At 35.1% G+C, this 19,501-nt stretch overlaps 3 protein-coding genes across 7 annotated transcripts in view; all 3 read left to right on the forward strand.

Moving 5' to 3' along the window:
• LOC132203191 (cholecystokinin receptor type A-like) overlaps window positions 1-19,501 on the forward strand; it is a 166,544-nt gene that overhangs the window by 94,240 nt on the left and 52,803 nt on the right. The window lies entirely within an intron of this gene.
• Window positions 682-3,036, forward strand: LOC132203750 (uncharacterized). Its single transcript, XM_059631747.1, has 12 exons — window positions 682-701; window positions 1,534-1,558; window positions 1,607-1,640; window positions 1,695-1,759; window positions 1,811-1,901; window positions 1,954-2,056; window positions 2,107-2,236; window positions 2,292-2,342; window positions 2,401-2,422; window positions 2,488-2,552; window positions 2,612-2,714; window positions 2,786-3,036. Exons 1-12 carry the CDS (start codon window positions 682-684, stop codon window positions 3,034-3,036), a joined length of 960 nt encoding a protein of 319 aa, XP_059487730.1.
• On the forward strand, window positions 3,078-3,928 carry LOC132203496 (uncharacterized). 2 transcript variants are annotated; one of them, XR_009442442.1, is made up of 5 exons: window positions 3,078-3,133; window positions 3,184-3,208; window positions 3,304-3,383; window positions 3,438-3,546; window positions 3,604-3,928. XR_009442442.1 is itself a non-coding variant. In XM_059631307.1 (4 exons), the coding sequence occupies exons 1-4, from the start codon at window positions 3,169-3,171 to the stop codon at window positions 3,885-3,887; spliced, it is 513 nt and encodes a 170-aa protein (XP_059487290.1). In that variant the 5' UTR covers window positions 3,083-3,168; the 3' UTR covers window positions 3,888-3,928. The 2 variants fall into 2 exon arrangements, 1 of the variants encoding a protein (XP_059487290.1); XM_059631307.1 differs by having other exon boundaries at window positions 3,083-3,208.

A 19,501-nucleotide genomic window follows, 5' to 3' on the forward strand; every position in this document is an offset into this window, starting at 1 on the left:
CTAAATTTGGCATGAACCAATTTTATTTCATTTTTTTTTTTGTAACTTGTAATGTTTTCGTTAAAAAGTATGATATAAATTTTCTAAAATTTTCCATTTCGTGATACTGAAGTAAAACAAATTAATTCATGTGGATTTTACCGTATTTAGCAAGGAAATTTACCTTTAGAGCAATGGAATCCATGGAATCTAGCTCAAAATAATTTTTCGGTGGATCTGCTATAGAGGAGTGGAGTCAATTTTATTGATAACCTTGGCTTAATAAAAACTTCGTCTTATCCAGGTCTAATATAATTTAATTAATTTGCCGTAGAATTAAGACCTACAGCCAAATTTATGAGGTTTTTGCACCTTTCCACAAAAGCTAATTGGATGCGGCTAAACCATAAATTGTTAAAAATTTGCATAGAGCAAAATTGAATGGCCCAATTTCACATTAAAAACAGTCTTTCTAATGGAATAAGGCAATAAAGTTTGCTCGATGATTCAATTAATTAACGACCCGGCGGCCTTTTTTCAACGCGACAAATTGCTTTTAATCCATTTTATAACTGGCGTTTTAATGTCTCTATTTTGCAGAGAAGTTTGATCATCACAAGTTATCTCGTTAAAAACAAAAAATGAATGTTTATTATTAATATGCTATTTATTGCTAATTAGCAGCTAATTTCCATCATATTCATGGACATAGTGGGACAGAGGTGAGCAATTTTTTCTATAACTTAAAAAGCAAGCAAAAACTCCAATTGACGGGGAAAAATTTTGACTTATAGATTATTATGAATTTTTAAACGGTATAAAAATAACAAATAACAAAGATGAGTGCATTTTGGGCAAAATTTGAAAAATAATACTGCCATGAATAATGATAAACATTATAATTCAGCGTTTTAAAAAAGATCATTGACATCATTGAATTATAATTATGAAAAATTTATTTTCTACCTGCTTCATTTTTTGTGTAAATTAATTTCAAGTTCCAATAAATTAAATATGAAAAATATTATTTTCATAATTCGCTTCATTTTGAATCACAAACCCGTTCACTGATAAATACCAGATAGACAAAAAAAAAACAAAGCAATTACGTCATCATGCCATCATTCCATTTCCTCTGCAGACCTTTCCGCAGCAACATTCAACGGTTAAGTTCTATAGCTTTTGGACGCAGTATATATCTGAAATGATGAATCAATCAGCACTATCATTGCTGGCGTACCTAATTTTTTCTTTGGTATTTTTTTTCTTGTACATTTCAGTCTTTTCATGAATGAGATTAAAATTTGTTTAAAGATTCCAGGCCGACATAATCAGAGTGTTTGTGAAATATCATCCGAATATTTTGAAAGTAAGCGAATTTATTCATTAATCATTAGCAAAAATTAAAGGATTTTGCATAGAATCTGACTTTTTATGGAGAACTTCAGACAGCCTCTATCAATGCATTTCAAAGTGCAGTTCTGCACAAGAAATTACCACAGACGATGCTTCTCAAAAACCGAAATTATTAGAGCGCGTTTATTCACCATCCAGACGCATAATTGACTGCCAGAAAGAGGTATTTACTAAAAAAAAAAAAAAAAAAAATGCTTTACATATTTTCCAGAAGAGGTACGTGGCTTCGTTCTGCAAATCAAAAAGTAAGTGAATCAGTTTGTGGAATTTTTACTGCAAGATGTTCAATTATTTTTCAGTAAGGGGACTGGAATTAAATCAGGATGGGGACTTGCCGCTATTTTATTTCCCACTGTTTGTGAAGGTTAGAAAACATTATTTTATTAAAAAAAAATAATAATATAATAAAATCCAGGCGAGCAAGTACAAGGCTGAAAGATTTTGTGCCAGGCAAGGTCTAAATTTTGGCATCAATGAAAGTTCTATACTTGAAAAAATCACAAATGGTTACTTAACCGAATGGGGTACAACTTGAAAAATTAAAATTGGTCTTCGCAGGTTTAACCGATATCAAAGTATGGGCGACCTACGAGCAGATAGCAAAAAATAAGTCCGATCCACAATTCAAAACTCCTGGAATTGTATGCACTATTTTTCACAAGTATGGGATTTAAACAATGGAAAGAAAAAATATTTAATCATCAACTACAGACAAAACAATATCGTCGTAATAAAAAACGAGAGCTGTTCCAATGAAAACAACTTTGTCTGCACCCTACCTGAAATTTGTCATTTGAACAAATGCAGCTCCAAATGCTTGAATGGAAATTGCGCCACTGTGGTTTGAAAATAGAAATAAATTAAGTGATCATGAATTAAATTATTGTATTTTTTAGAGGGCTGAAGATTGTGATGCTAACTGCACAAAAGTAGATTGTTCTGAGGAGGTAACACTCGCACCCTATTTTGTAATTTTGGTTGAAGAAAATCTAAATTATTGCTAAGCCTGCTGAGAAGTTTGGAATATGTGAGAATTTTACCTTAGAACAAAATTTTTTTCCATATCTGTTTGTTAATTATTGACGTTTTTAGTACAAAATGACGGAGACTTGGTTCAAATGTGTGGTTTTGAGTACTTTTTCTCCAAAATATCTAAGGTTCAGATATTAAAAAATAGCTCCTTTTGATTTTAATTGCATGTTAATTTTTATTGCAGTACTCTTTAAAGGCTTCGCAAACGTTCTGCTGCCTAAAAAACATGGAGGTGGCAAGTTTTACAACCGTTGAAGAATTGACGTGTTTTGCCAACGAATCGGCCAGTAAGGTTTATTTCGTTTATTTTATATTAATTTCCAATGCCACGTTATTCCACACGATGAAAACATTGAAGGACGGAACACGACAGGCGCCTCATATTGGACATCCGCTCGCCTCACCACGTGCCCAAACACATTTGTTTGGTGCTCAGAGAGTCCAGAAATTGTGGACCAAAGTTACCTTCCATGGAAAGCGACAAGTCCGTTTGTTGGAGTTAAGCCGATGGCCACCCCCAATGTTTCGCTCTCTTGGGAATTCGAGGATGGCTTGGGGACGAAAAGGGCGCTTTGCAAGGCAAGTTACCAAAGATACATGCGCTACTAGCAAAGAGTTAATAGTTTAATGCGCTCTTTATATGCAGCGACCCATCCCATCACTGTGTAAAAGTTCGTCGTGCTTCCCTGTTGGATGCAAAATTGAAGTTTGTATGAAAAATGAAATTAATTTCACAATTTAATGCAATATTCAAAGGTAAAGAGAAACACGGAATTCACAGGTACATTTTTTAGATCTCTATTTCTTCAAAATATATGTCAACCTTTCAAAAGCTAACAAATAACTTGCATTTTTTTTCTTGTGTTTGGATTCCAGGTTTTTACAGGTCGGGTTGCGTGGTTTTGAAAGGATGTAAAAGAGAGTTCGTTGCTTGCTTTGGAACACCCAAAAATAAGGTAACTCGATGGGAAAGTCAGGATTTGAAAAACTATATAATTTGCATATTCCAGTTTTCTTATTACCAAAGTGCGAAATGGGCATGTGGGGATTTCTACAAATACAAATTAGTGTCTTTTGAGAGTAGAGAAAAACTAGATTGCGTCTTAGAACTTTTTAAAAGTTGCACTTCACAATTTATGTCTCGCTTTGTTTGTTTATCCATGAAAATTTTTTCAGTCTACAATATAACCAACAATAGATTTTACGTTTCGGCAACTTCACTAGGATGCGTGAATTCGATAAGGTGGTGCAACTACCTGGACAATTCGTTGGTCCAGGACTCCTACATTAAATGGGCAAAAGGAGAACCGTCGACAGACCCCTCTAAGGAGTGTGTATACGTCGACTATGATTCAGCCAAGATAGAGTTTACTTTTGCTAAAACAAACTGCAAAGCTGACATTTTTTCTATGACTGAGAGTCTGACTTCCTTTGAAAGTAATACATTAGGAATAAAGTAGTTTTTCATATAATTTTTTTTTTAGTTTCTAAGCCAGATTTTAATGTAACATACGATATACATAGTTTCAAAATTCATATGCGTTTTATCACAAAGTAAGCAATGCTATAAAAGAAAATAAAAAAGTGTCAACTGCTGAAAATTTGAAATTGATTAATTTTTTTATCACATTTGTGTAAGTTTTCAATGCATACTTCTAATACATAATTAATGAGGAATAAATCAATATATTAGTAAAAGAAAAAAGGAATAGTAAACTAATTTTTTAAATAAACCGAAATAAACATTTCAGATACAATTTATGAAAATATTATCTTTGTCTCTACTACTAACACAGAATTCAATAAAAAGTTGTTGAAACAGAAGTTTAATTGCTCATTTATAACTTAACTGCTCACTATTTATAATAACTCAAAGAGAGATAAGTAAATTGACCTCTCCTTGACTTGGAAGTCATTCATTACCTCAGCAGATAAAGTCATTGAGACGTGCGCTGCGAATGCTACTTTCCTCTTATCTCTCTTTCTCAAATAGTCGACGTTGCACCGGCAGACTTAAGTGAGTGAATAAATTTCCCTCCGTTAATTCCCCTGCTGCTCAACTTGCGGCCGCAATTTTGCCGCTCCAAATAAATTAGACTCATCAACTTTTTGGTCGCATCGCACACTCACAGGTGCAAAGAGCGAAAGCAGCCGCAGTTTAATTGTTTGCTGGGGCGCCTTTTACGCATGTGTGTGCTATGCGCAAATTTGCACCGCCAGCGACTCGATTAGAGGGTAGAGTTTTGGGCTAATGTGTGCGTTTGCCAGTTTCTCGCTATAATTTCCGTTGCGCAAAGGGAGAGATTAACAACTGACGCATATATGGGGGCGAAATTACGCTTGAAGTGCCCCAGAGAAAATTAGCATAATATTGACAATTTTTATTGGGGGGCTGAAAACATGTCGAGAAAAATAAATCGTTTATTAATTTTGAACGTCCCAATTATTGTTATTATTAGTGTTATTTTTTTATGAATTTAAAAAAAATCGTATTTTTACATATTTTTTCTTCTGAAAATTGTCTGCCGGCTTTCAATATTTATGTTCAAATAACCTGCCAATTTTAATTTTGTTTATAGGTGATAGTTTAAAAACAACAAGAACTGAAACGAAAGTCATCATTTTGCTGAAAAAACGTAAAATTTTAGACAGCCTATGTGAAAAGGAGCAGGTTTGTTGAAACAATAGAATATAAGCGCTTTCAGTATTTAAAAATGAAAAAATTATTCCACAAATTCTGTTCAAAATGACTACATGCGAATTTTATTTTTTGTATAACTAAAAACCGACATTTTTTTCTAAATGAAGTAAATGAAAAGGAAAATAAAGTAATAAAAGCGCAATATTTTTATAAAACTTTAACCCAACTTTATTAAAAATGAAAATAAAATGAAATAAATGGTAGAAAACTGATAAATTCAAGCAACTTTAGTAAAACAGAGAGCTTGGAAGTCTGTCACTAAATTTGCAGCAAATGGAAAAGACAAATTTAGCTTTGCTTGCTTGGCCAAAACCCTATTGTTATCTAGTGTGTAGCTCTTTGAGGGAACAGCATTTGTCTGAAAGTATTCAACAGTGAGAGTGTAAATGACATTTTTCTTTATGCGCACCTCACGAGGCAGTTTCAGGTATTTCTGTTTAGGGAAATTGCAGGCCCCTTTGTAGGCAACAGAAACAACTGCCTTTTTCAAGGAAGCCTCAGTAACTTTGCAAATCAAATCGATTTCAGGAATTTGGGCTCCATCGGCATTTTCATGCAAACTGTAGAGCTGCACGCCCGTCAAGTAAAATTTGCTGTTCCCACTCACAAATTTGAGTACCGACTCGCTTTTGGAACAAGTGACGTCAATAAGTGATCCATTTACTATTGGAATGCAATATCTATCAATGTTCAGGTCAAGATTGCGGAAATGCCGACACTTGGAGAAATTTTCTGGCAGCAGTTTTTTGTCAGCCAAGTTAATGCTCAAGAAAATCTCCAGCTTTTCTTTGTCGGTCAAAATCTGGGCACATGAAGATGTGCACAATTTTGCAAATTGCACCGAATCAAAGGTCATGAAGCGGATCAGTTTCAAAGCGTTAATTATAACTCTGCGCTGCATTTTGCAGTCAATTGAAGTCCAATTTGCTGATTCACTGGTTCTCATTAGCCAAGTACGCTACATCCGTCACGTGGTACAGGCGTAAGGTGACAGCTTCCTTGTTAGAATTTCCCACATAGAGAGCGTCCGCGACCGCAACTCGTTTGTGAATTGCAAGCTTGCACAGACACTCAATTTGCAAGTCCTGCTGCAAGTGCAAAAGCCGCAGTGCGAGCGTGATACAAGATTGTATTTTAGATTAGTACAATTATAAATTCAGCGATGTTTTTTTTTAGGAAAATTTAGGTGCGGAATATTTATTACAATGGCCTTTTGCACTTTGGTAAAGTATATTAATTAAGGTGAAATCCCTAATAAACTGCTGCAACAACGTTGTCATATCAAAATTATTGATGTTGGTGCGAACTTCCTGTTCACCGAGATTTTTTTAAACATAACGGAAAAATTAGACGTGTATTCGCTTGATAAAACTGATAAATCCTTATTGACATTGTTAAATCTCATATCATAGCCAGTTACAGCTTGAGAAGGATAATCTAGAGATAAAGCTATTAATTAGGATTTTTGTCACACTACTTGACACATAAAATGAATTTATTTGCGTTTTCGTGCATTGCTCACAGTGGGTCACAAATGTAAATTCCTAGCATAATTATTTTTTGTCAAATATATCACTCCAGCATCTGGACCAGCAGGTTTTTTGGAGCACTTATCATCGTCAAAACATTTTTGAAAATTGAGTCTTCATTTGCAATTTATTTTATCCTCTGAGGATGCTAGATGCAGCTGAAATCCACCTTTATTAAGACATCAATTTTTTTTAGCAATATAATTCATGAAAAACTGCCAATTTTGCAACCTTTTTTAATAATTTTTAAATTTTTAGTCTATTTTTCATATAGCGCTGGTTCAAAAATAAAAAATTTGATTTGTATTTTCTATACCTTCAACATTTTGGCATGAGTGAGCATTGCATAATTGGAGAGTTCATCAAAATCTGAATTTGTCCAAAAATTTATAATTTCAGAAATTTATGAATTTATTGTGCTTCGAATTCATTAATGACATACAAATTTTATATTATTTTATTTTACATTTAAGCCAAGGGAAAAATTCCACTATGATGACTGCACTAATTGCAATTACCGCTTTGTTTATAAAAATCAAAGTGACATTCAAACGTCTCTTCAATCAACTTTTTGGAGAATCGATCGTCAAAATTAAACCGCAAGAAAGGACTACCCTGCCAACATTCCGAGATTTAATGGAATTGAGCTCAATCAAGTTGGAAGAAGCGTAGAAGGGTTGAGACACGCAAATTGAATTCAATCCCTTGCCGGAGTCGCGCGCAATAATAATTGAGTGCTAGGTGCGGAGACTTACTTATATAGCAAAGTTTGGCCCGCAGCTCGTTATAGCCGGATTAAATATTCCGAATGCGTACTTGGCGTTAATTCCTTGTATCGTGTTTCCACCGACGTGCCCCACTCGTCAATTATCTTTTACGGCCGCGCCGAAATCAATTCCTGAAAGCGAGCAGCACGATGATGATTACGTGGGAAGAGCCGCGAAAATGAGGTGCCACTTGATACACGCCAAAAACCAATACGGCCGCCGGCGTTTACTTGTTCTCGACGCGACAGCCGAGAGAATCTTCTTAATAAATTGCTAGATTATTCTGACGGGCGTCAATTTGGGAGGTGCTTGTTTGCCTGAAGCCTAGATTGCTGCCAATAATTTCAAGTTCTATATTTGCCTATATGCGTATAATTCAAACAAGCAAGGTCGACATAAAAAATGTACGGTCGCACATTGTATTTATTGTTGGTTAGGATCACAATTTTTGATAATATCAGAGCCCCAGAGCAAATTAATTGTCTGAATAATTAAACATTAGAAATCAAGTATCATAAATTAAATTAAATTTTTTTTATCCATCAAACCATTTAAATGCATGTACTATTTTAGAAATAAACCTAATTTAATTCGAAATAATGCAACAAAATGTAAATAAATTAGCACAAATGTTATATTATAAATTGTCAACATTTATAAAATTAAATAATTAATAAGAAATTGTTTTAATTTTTACTTTGTTAAAATTAAAAAAGCAAAAATATCTTTATTAAATTAGAATGTAGAAACTTTACCTTGCCACCGGTCTTGAAATTGGCACTAATGTTTCATAATGACAAGGAGGGCAGTTAATTTTTTTAACTGACCGTCTGCGATCTATTTTGCTGCAGGGGTCACTCACTCGCTTGTGTCCGGCGGAAAATTGAGATCAACATGCACCTGTAAAACGACACCTTGTGCCACGCGTCCGCTTCAAAAGAAAGATCTCACAAAAAATCTTGTCCTAACTATAAGCCCAAATTATGCGTGAAAACGCGTATTCCTTTATCATGGCCTGATTACGATTTTTTGCGTCAGTTTAGAGGCTCTTTGATTAATTTTTCGTCGCACGCACCTTGCGCCATAAAAAAAGCCGGGTGAAAAAGTAAATTAATGCAGCGTCGCTTGTGCTCCGCAGCTTTTTCATTTCGCCTGTCGTCTGCGCTCCACCAATTAGCGGGTCTACTTTCTTTCTGCACAAACAGATTTACATTCAACGTTTTTGAATATAGATTAAATCTTTTGATACCCTTCTAGCATTTATGTTAAGGGATTAAGGATGAAAAGAAAATAAATATTTATAAAATGTCGTTGATTTAGAAATATTAATTACAAGCTAAGAAATTGGAAATTGTTGAAAAACGAGTAAGAAAAAACTTGTAATTCCGAAAGAATACCTTTAGGCTGAGGTGTAAGGAATTTCTGTTTCTTTTTGCGTTAGTGTTAATGTCTAGTTTTTAATATTATGATTTAATCGCATCAATTTTGTTTTGAGAAATATTATTTAAATATATCCGTGATGCCTATTTTTATTTTTGTCACACTTTTGAGACAATAATTAAAAAAGATAATTTGATTTCAATTAAGCAGCTCGGTAGAAAATTTTATTTCTGCCAAAATAAACTTATCTAAACGAAGATACCAAAACATACAAAAATTAATAAACTCTAAGAACTATTAAATAAAAGATAAATTGATAATTGATACCAATTTTGTTTACTGATTATTGCATCCACGTTAGAAGATTTTTGCATAATTTTTTTATGCAGAATTCAATAAAATATATCCAAATGATCAGCTGCCTCACTCTCTCTGTTACTGCACTTGCCTTGCCATATTACTGCAAGGTTGATTGAAAATGGGGAAAAAATCATGCGCCAACAATTACAATAATAAAAATGCAGCTGGAGACCTATATTTTTAATATGCCATTCTCGGGCTGCTTTTGTGCGTCACCTGCTGCTACAGCGGCTGGGCGGAATTTATCTTTGACCCAAGCAGCCGAGTGAATGCAAGCTATGTTTTTACTTACTTAATTCAACCCTTGCTGACAGAAAGATCTACTTTATCTCACTTTGACCCCAAAGGAATTCAGAAAAAAGGATAAATCTGCTCTGGATTTGACGAGGAACGTTAATGAAAAATGAGTGAGGCGGAACAGTTTGGAAAGTTTTTTCCTCTCACTTTTGGAGAGAGAGGAAGGGCGCAAGTCCCCAAAGGAAAAATTTTCCAGCAGTTTCACTGCAAATTTTATTTCTGCTATAAAATGGAATTTTCATGCGTGGGATTTCGTTTTTCCTTTCTCATCCTCTCTGCAGCAAAAGGTTATTGATAAAGGGAAATTATGAAAAACTGAATTTATTTTACAAAAAATTGTGTACACATTGTTATATAGAGGGGAATTTTTATTGCGTATTTTGAAAGCAACTTAAAAATAATAATTCTTTATTCAACATGGCTTTTCCTCTGTTGTAGTTTTTTATTCACCACAACCACGTTAAGCTCCTGTTATGCGTTCATCCTCGTTCTCTGCTTTTGTCTGGTTGTTTTTCTCTCTTGTCTTCCCTGCAATACCCAAAACGTATTTTCCCCATGACATAAATTTTCATTTTTCACCCGTTACTTTTGGTTGGTAACTTCATGTTCGAGTTGTTTATATTTCTGGTAAAAATGTTATGTTTTAAGGTTCGAGTCCATCAAGATACTTTTTTATATTGCGTTCGTTTTCCACTCTCTATTGAGCTTCATTTATCAAAAAGTAATACAGTTTTTCAATGTCTGGAAAAGCTTTAATTTTACACATATGCAGTCATAAATCTATCATCGGTGCGAATGGACATGTGCGACAGTCTACTTCACAATTTCCCGGAGGAAATCACTTTTAAAATTAGCGCATTTTTTCTGAGTGGTTGTTTACATTCATTATTCTGTCGCACATCCACGATTGATTGCCAGGCGGTGACAGAATACAAAATTAACACACGATAAAAATGCATAAAGCTCTCTATCGTCAGATTTCATGGCAAGCGCCAGACAATGATGGAGGGCTATTCAAAATCAAATATTTCAAGAGATAAAAACTCTTTTAGATGCAAAAGTATGTATTGATCTATCACAGAGGCAATCACTTCCCAGAATGAAATACAATCAATCAAAAATTTTCATCACTCATAAATCTCTTAATTTTTCTAAAAAAGATTGCCTTCTTTAAAAAAAGCACGTTTTCCCACTTAAAAAAACGAGAGATCTTTTTAAACTTAAAAACCTGGAAATTCAACTTCAATCATTAATAGTAATTTAAAAGTGATTTGTTGTTACATATTTTGAATTTACTTCTTGGTGGTAATTGATTTTTAAATAAGACATCCTAGCCAATTTTTGAATTATGATATCAAATAAATTTATAGTATGTGCTTATTGCGCGTTGCAAATCGCCCTCATTTCTCGATTTAATCAGATTCATATTTCTAGCTCGACATGGAGGAGTGAAATAGCAACGCATCATATATGTATGAAACCTCTCTTTAGGGATTCCATTAAATTTGCGAAACTTTGGGATGTTCATATATGGCACTTTTCGACAGTACATCGTCATAAATATTAATTTTCCATCCCCAACTGTAGCATTATCTGAACCAAATTTAGCTCGGCAGACGATAATAAGCTCTTGAACATTGTAATTCGCACGGTCGCCTGGGCTAAAACTAATCCTCGTCTCGCCAGGCAGCCGCCGGTGCCAATTTTCTCACAGCGGGAAAGTCTTTCTGCCAGCACAAATTTCCTCGTCTTTCTCAACACCCTTTTATATTATAAAAAAAAAAACGAATCAAGACCAATCACCCTTTGGCGGCAATTTCCGATAGAAAGAATTGCAAATGAGCAAAATGCTTGAGCGCCCCTAATAAAAGTAAAATAAATTCAACTTGAAAACCGCAGTGAGGTGATTTTTCTCGGTCGTCAATTGGGCTGGAAAAGTGCGACTATTGATCCAAGAGGCGGCGCCAGGAAAAAAGCAGCAGGGAGTTTTGTTTAAATTTAAAAGAGTTGTATAAAAATAATCCTGGATGCTTGAGGTGACTCGTTTAATTAAAAACTCCATTCAACAGGTTGGAGAAAGAATGTAATTAAAACTGGGGTGGAGGATCACGATGAGAAAGGGGTAACAAAAATAATCTCGGAAGTTACTTCGCTCTGAGGGAAAATTGGGTCCGTGTGGGAGTTGGAAGAAGTTGAAGATTTCCGGCAAATAAATCGCTCCAATGAACGATTACTTTCCACCTTTTTGAACAAATGGTGGCAACTGGAGTATGCGGGAAATTTATTACGTTTCACGCGTGACCTCTGCATTTGACAGGCAATGAATTTCGACCTGGGGATAAATCTGTCGGCTGCCTTTGAGCTGAGCCTAAGCCAATATTTTCTCAACCGAAGGGAAATTGGCAGGCAAAAGAGCTGCAATTTGTCATTTTTGCATTTTGAAAAGTTCATTATTTTACGCCCACGTGCATTACGAAAGCTCAGCAGATGGAACACATGCCTATTTTTAGGTCCTACTTTTAGTGCACGTTAGTGTTGCTTGAGAATCGTTTTCCCATACAGATTTTCATTCAACACCTATGGCTTTATTGGCATCATCAGCGAAAATGGCCAATATGTTTAAAAAGGGTGAATATAAATTTTACGCCTGCGGAGAGGCCGCGAGTGCGTCAATATCAGAAAAAGGCCGATAAATTCGCACCTTATCAAGCATCGCCTTTTGCCTATATTCCTGGGCTCCATTCAAAGAGGCGTGGCGTGCCCCTTTATTACACGCACGCACTCGCTATCTTGTTTAAGAAGAGCAAAAGGCGAAGTTGGCGAGGATCAAAGGCAGCTATAACTTGCTGATTCGATCGGCTGCGTATAATAACAAAGAGCGAGTGTGTTTGCCATGAAACTCGCTTTATAATGAAAACGGCGGCAACAACACCAATAGCAAGGGCAGTGTTCAACTGACGTATTTAAAAAATAAAGCACACATTTTAATAAAGTAAAGATATGTAAAATAGTTTTCAGCTACATAATATGTATATATGAGGTACAATTTTTTTGTTTATTTTAATAGTAACAATAATTTTTTTTAAATACTTTTGACACCTTTTGATTGCTTTGCTTATAATAATTTACTTTTATTGTTTTATTGGATCATATCTTTAATTAAATATATTTTTTGTTGTACTGAACCCTAATTCTTATTCATGTAGATCTAAAATTAATATCTTTATCTAATTCCGACTCCTGACGTTTCCACGTTAAATTAATTACATCTAATATCCAGAATTTATTCATCTTATTTGTTAGATAATTGTGGACAAAAGAAAGAAATCGAAAGTTTATTTTTATACAAAATTTTAAACAAAGCATATTGCTGACAGATTTTTCACTGCCCCAAACCAGCTGCCGCCGCAGAAGTGCTTTTGAGTGTGTCCATAAAATTATGCGCTAGCCACACCAACGTCAATTTGCACAGGTTTAAGCACCAAAACGGTTCCAATCAACGTCGATAAAGCGCCGATAGAGCAGCCGCGTAACCGAGGGATTCACTGGAATTAGTGTCAAAAAATCTTTGTAATAATTTACGAAAGAGCAATTGAATTTTATTTGACGCGTCCTTCTAGCTGAAAAGTGATAGCATAAAAGTTAATAGTTGGGCATCGAACAAATTTATTTGACGCAAATTGAAATTGATATTTATGGCCTACAGATGTGAGATTAGCATCTACATATTCATCTTATAATCAGGGGCTGATAGCGAGTTTGGATATCTTTCCGATCTATTATGTAATGATACGATCGGTACATACATCAGCGAATAAGGTTGCAATTTATTTTCATGTTTGACTAGTTTCGTGCAAACTATTCATTATTTAAATAAATTTTACACCAAAGCATGTTCACAGCAGACCCCGCCTAAAAATATAAATAATTTAGTGATAAAATTAAAATTTAGAGAAGAATTTTCGCCTTTATAGTTTGGTGCCAAATATACAAGCGTTAGAAGATTACACGGTAGTTGTTGTTCTTGAACGCCGACAAAACTTCATTCCTCCATGCATGCGAATCGTGAATTTTATTTCTCTCTCTGCTTGAAACTCGTCACATTCCCCTGAGAAACACATCAAGAATGAAATAGAATTACAGTCGTGAATCAACGCATTTCGCAGAATTAAAAGCACGAGAGATGAGTTAATTAAGACCAAAACGTATGGGACTCACTAAGCCGGGCAGCGTTTGTTGATGAAAAGTTGCGTCCAAACTACTAATTGAACGCACCAGACCAAACCCGCTCTGCTCGCCTCTTCGCAGGAGGTTTTTTGCTCACCAGTCGGAGAAGACTTTTAATTAGGGACGTTCCTTTCTCATAATGCCGCCGTGAAGAGAGTTTGGGAATTTCTAGATTTGCTTTTATTCTTTTCGTGACTGGAAAAGTTCTGCTAATTGCCTTATTCACTAAAGAAGAAGCGCACTATTCAGTTATCTTCCTGTCATTTTAGTGTCTTCTTAAATAATTAAAAAATAGATTAAGTATTCATTATTTATTACAAGCTTTAATTTTCTTCCAAGAAATTTATTTATCAGTTTGGCAGAAAAAAATTATTTTAACAAAAAAAAATTACTACTTTTTGTGTCTAAAATAATCTTTTCTATAGCATTTTAACCTTCATGTGTTACATTACAAGATTCCCTAAAAAAATAAATCGTACTTAAAAGTGTCTTTTGTAAGAAAAATCATGTATGAATTTGCAGGCCAATTTTATAAGGCCAAACGAAAATTTAGGAGTAAATAAACTATTTAATGAATTTTTAATAAATTATATATAAAAAACTGCATCTAGATCTACATGAATAGCTCTACAATATTAAAGCTAATGAGCCAGAATAAAACTTCTGCTCCTGCATGTATTATACGTTTTAATGGGTCGCGCAATTCTATGTAATTTGACCACTGAACTGCTTTTATGTAATCTGAATAATCTCTCCTGGTAATTGCACAGAGCGCGCCTTGAGACTCTGAACAAAACAAATTGTTAGACCCAGCAAGTCATCAACGGAGCACGTCTCTCGCAAAATCGATGCGACTGCTTCGCAAATAGATTGCGCTGCCTTCAGACGATGGAACTTCTCATCGGCAGAGTCACTTGAGAGTAATTGTTGCTCGGCAGTCATTATCCAACTCTGCACATAGCCACATACGTAGATTGGCGATGTGTGAGATGCTTTCATCCCCGTCAACACACGTGCGCCATTCATCTTGTCACAAATGTCACACCAAGTTTTGTCCCAGAATTTCACGAGAACCTTCATTGGGGTTTCGCATTTGAGGTATTTCTGGGAAGAAAATTTATTGTGAATTCCGAAAGTTACGTTAAAATAGGAAATTTAAAAAAGTCTAAAACCAAGTGGCACTTAAAAGAATTTAAAAATTGATTTATATCAGATTATCATTGTAATTATTTAGTCCTCTTTTTACCTGGGCAAGACTCCATATCATAAGAATTTGAAAAAGATGATGAACAAAATCTAAAAAAAAAAAACAGTATTGAAAAAAAATAATGCATTATTTACTACGCAAACAAATCATTTGAATTAATAATGAGGTATTACATCACTACAAAAAGTAGCATTACAAATGAAAGTGAATTATTTAAATAACACGTGTACTCCATCGTCATGCACTCTAATTGCAAAGAAATAGCACAAATGCGGCTAATGCTTCACGCTTTGCCACTAAGCTTGAAACACATTAGTCGGATGCTGCGGCTACCACGCTCCGAGTGTATGTAATAGCGCTATAAATTACTTCACAGGCTCGCCGAGACAAAAATAATTACGATCCACAACCCCCACAATTACGAGTGACGCGCGCAAAAATGCCCGACTTGGCTCGCGTTTGCCACGTTCGTTAATGACAGCCCGGATTTGCTCGGCGTATCAATGATTCAATGGGCATATAATGATATCACTCTTGCGAGCCGAAAATAATACCGTGCGTGTAATTTGATTGCTGCAGGGCTAATTAAAGTACAAAAAGGTCGTTTCATTAGAATAATAAAATAATGACAGCTGGAATGGTCCCCGGCCAGGAGAACACATAAAGAGATAATCAATAATGAGGCAGCCTATCATTAGGCCCGCCCGGGCTAATAAAAAATTCAAATACGTACAGCATCTCCCGACGAGACCATCATAATTAGCGTGTAAAAGTGCAAGGTTATTGAACTAGATTTTGTTGGTTCGATTAGCAAGAGAGCGAATGAGATGATCGCTCTCGGCCGAAATTTCCAGATTGCGAAGAGAGTGAATAAAAAATAAAATAATCATCTGCTCTTCTCTCTATTATTGGGCAGGCGAAATAAAAAAAAACCTCGGCGCACGAGTTCCAAAGTGTGTACTCTCGCCACGCTAATTTTCTGGTACTTACAAAAGTTGTCTGCATAAATTATCATCCTGGGCCCGCCTTTTGGGATCGAAATATTTTTGCGCCTCGTCTCTGCAGAATGAAATAACCTGTTTCGGTTTCAAAGACCCTCTCTTCTGCTTAGAAATATAAATAATTAATGTAATAAAAAATAAAGAAAGAGTTTCGTGAGCCGAAATTGGATTTGCATCTGATTTGAATTTCCACGCAGCTGCGGCGCCTCCGAAAACCACCGACTTAACTTTCATCCCCGCACCAGCATTTGCAAATGCAATCAATTTTAACGAGCACCGCGGTCAGATGGGGTCACGTACACGACGGTCGCCGCGGAAAGGGTGAAACGCCCACTGCAGGAGACAATGAAGAGAAAATGACAATTTCCAAGAAAGGCAAATCAACAAAATTAACTCAACTCTGCAAATTGGTAGGGGAATTTGATTATACCAGGGTGGCATTTCATGACGAGCAAGAAATTCAATTAATTACCGCACTCACAAAGGACAAAGAGTGGTTAGATTAAATAGAATTAGGGGTAGTTCACGTTCCACTGCAGAGATTTGCTCTTTGAAAATTGTGCGAAATTCCAATATTCTGGCTAAACTCTGACATCAAGCATGATAATTTAATTGGAGCTTGAATAGTTTTATGTTCTTTGTTAACTTGATATGCTTTTGAAACATTGTTAATTAATTAACTACACTAATTTAAGGTAATAACTATACTTTAAAAAGCGCTGAATTTTGGTAAAAAAATTGCTTTGAAACTAGAGTTGCAAAGAAAACTTGAAAACTTGATTTTTATCCTAATTAGAAGAAAGAAAAACACAACAAAAATTAATTTTTCAACTTCAATTTACGTATTTTTTAGATGAGATTTTCTAAACATAACAGTAAATCGGATCAAAAACTCAAAATCATTAATTAAAAGGAAATCCTAAAGAACAATACTCCCCATACAGTTTAAAAAATTTACTAAAAAATATTTTAAGCAGGTTTTAATTTTAATAATTAATGCGCCACTCTAATAATATCTATCAATGTTTGAGATATTATATGTTATTTAAAACATTTAAAATAAAATAATATTTTCTAGTCATAGTTTTGTATATGGAAGTGACTATGTTGCCAAAGACTTTTTGAAAATGCCAAAAAAATATTCATGAAGAACATAATGATTTCCGCGCAACCATTAAACGCTGATAATGACTCCTGCAAATTTTCAAGCGCATTCTAAGAAATACAAACACCGCGACACAATGAAAACCCAAGCAGAAGTTTTTATTTCACTCTCGCTTTTCCCCTTTGCAGCCGCACACACTCACACTCGCTTGATATTCAAAGCAGATCCATTATGAGCACCACTCACTCACGGTGGCTCTGATTTGCACACAGAGATAACAACAAAGGCGGTGGTCGCCGAGCGTGACGGATTTTCGGCGGCAACCTGATCGTGTGCCGATGGCTCGGTGCCTCTGAGCGAGAGGAAGAGACGAGATGGACCACCGGCTCCGGAGAATAAGGAGTGTGGCAGGCGCGTGTGAGGCCCGACTTACGTAAGAGAGTGATGCGCCGAGTCCTCCTAGTGGCACTTTTTCTTTCACTCCGACGACTTTTTGCAGTCAAATCCGATTGATTCACGCTCCATTAGTCGCTCTGAAAAAGCATAAATCTCTCCCAACGTTTGTTTTCTATCGCTTGCAATCAATTTGATGGGTTTTTTTCCCATATAATACAGAACACATTGGACTTCGGCTGTGAAGTAAAAAGCCAAAAAGTAGCCTCTGCTACAAAAAATAATAGTAATCTCAGTTGCCTATTTGTAGTTCTTCTTAAATCATTATTTTTCAAAAAATTATGAATCATGATATAAAAATGAAGATAGAAATCAAATTTATTTTAAAAATAGAGTTTAGTTTAAATTTAAAGTAATTTTTGATTGAATTTTTCCAAGCTATTGGTCCATTAAAAATTGAACATGACTCGCTTTATTAGTTTGGTCATTAATTGGTTTGTAGCAAGAACAATGATGAACAAATTATAATAACACCAAATTAGAAATATAATTTTGGGACTTTCTTGCTGCGGAATTTTTGCTATTTTATCATCATGAAATAATTTACATTTCCAAAAGTTCCAAATATGCTTTCTATATTAAAAATTTTGAAAGCTTTCTTATATTTCCCAGTCTTCTTTTTCTATTTTTACTTAAATGCAGAAAACACAAAAAAAACAAATAAAATATTATATCATAATTTACAAAGTCTGCTGCTAATTCCAAAAGAAGACTTTAAACTTCTTGCTGAGCAGATTATCACATCAGAGAGGAGCCTAGGATGAAGTGCTCACACCGCTAATGGAGTGAGAAAATGCTCCTCTCGAGATCCACTGGCAAAGTTCGGGCTGGCCTTGAACTTGAACTCGCACGCCGCGCGAGCACCCATACTAACAACATTCAACTAATCGCCTCGTTAATCATCGAGCACGTCTTCATTTCGGCAACCGTAAATTTTGTAATTGATTCATTACACGTGCGCGCTCAAATATTTATTTCAAATGGCGAGGCCTTAATTAAAATTAGCCTCGCGCGCCCAATTTATAGCCGAGCTGGAGTCGCCGGCGGAGTGAATTTTTCAGTCGACTTTTTCGGCACCGATTTTATTGCCTCATTATGCAAAATGGTGTTTATAGCTGGGCTGCCACTGCTGACGCGTTGTAAAAACTTTTTTCGTCTCCAGATTGCTGCCTTTGATGGTAATTTTATACCACTTTTGTGGCTAATCCTGCAGCATGCGAGATTATATTCCCCGACCAAAAGATGAATCGACGTGTAAAGTGAGGATTTTCGAGACTTAACAAAACACACGCGAGCACACCCACTTGCGATTGACTTGCTCCATCCTGCTGTTCAAACAATTATTTTATCCATCGTAAATTCTGCCTCTTCAAAAGAAAGAGGATAAAAGTACATCAACTCCCACGTACTATGTATAAAAATTCTGAGAAAAGTGTATAGATTCAGTCATAAAAGATCTGTTTATATAGCTTCTGGAAAAGCTGAAACACTTCAATTTGTTCAAATAACGCCGAGAAAGAGTTTCCAGACTTCATTTATGTATTTTTAGTTTACCATATAAAAAGTTCTTATGATTATTTCTTAATATGCCTCAGGAAACTGTTTTGAGTGAAGAAACCTACTCTAAATGTTCTTACTTACCTCAGGTACTTACTTATTCAAAAAATCTGAAAGGCAACAGCCGCCCTTGGGAAGAACACTGCATACCTGAAATTTATAAAAAAAGAAACGTTAAAATAAATTTCTTAATTGTTATAACTTAAAACATATATCAAGTTTGCACGATATTTTAAAATTTACTGCAAAATATTAGGTTGGTTTTTACTGGTTCCATTCTACAAATAATACTAATTTGTATGGAAAATTTATGCTCAGGCTAATGTCAGTTTCGATTTATTTTGATCATCAAATAATCATAATTGATTATTATTTTCTCTCTCTGATAAGTTACAGTCTTGATTCATTTCAGGCAAACTCATGGCAATCTATTCAAAAAGCAATTTTCTAGAAAAAAAATTCAATGCGCAACTTTCCGCTTCACATTCTC

This window comes from Neocloeon triangulifer, unplaced genomic scaffold (genome assembly GCF_031216515.1).
Source record: "Neocloeon triangulifer isolate White Clay Creek 2 clone unplaced genomic scaffold, ASM3121651v1 ptg000017l, whole genome shotgun sequence".
NCBI lineage: Eukaryota > Metazoa > Arthropoda > Insecta > Ephemeroptera > Baetidae > Neocloeon > Neocloeon triangulifer.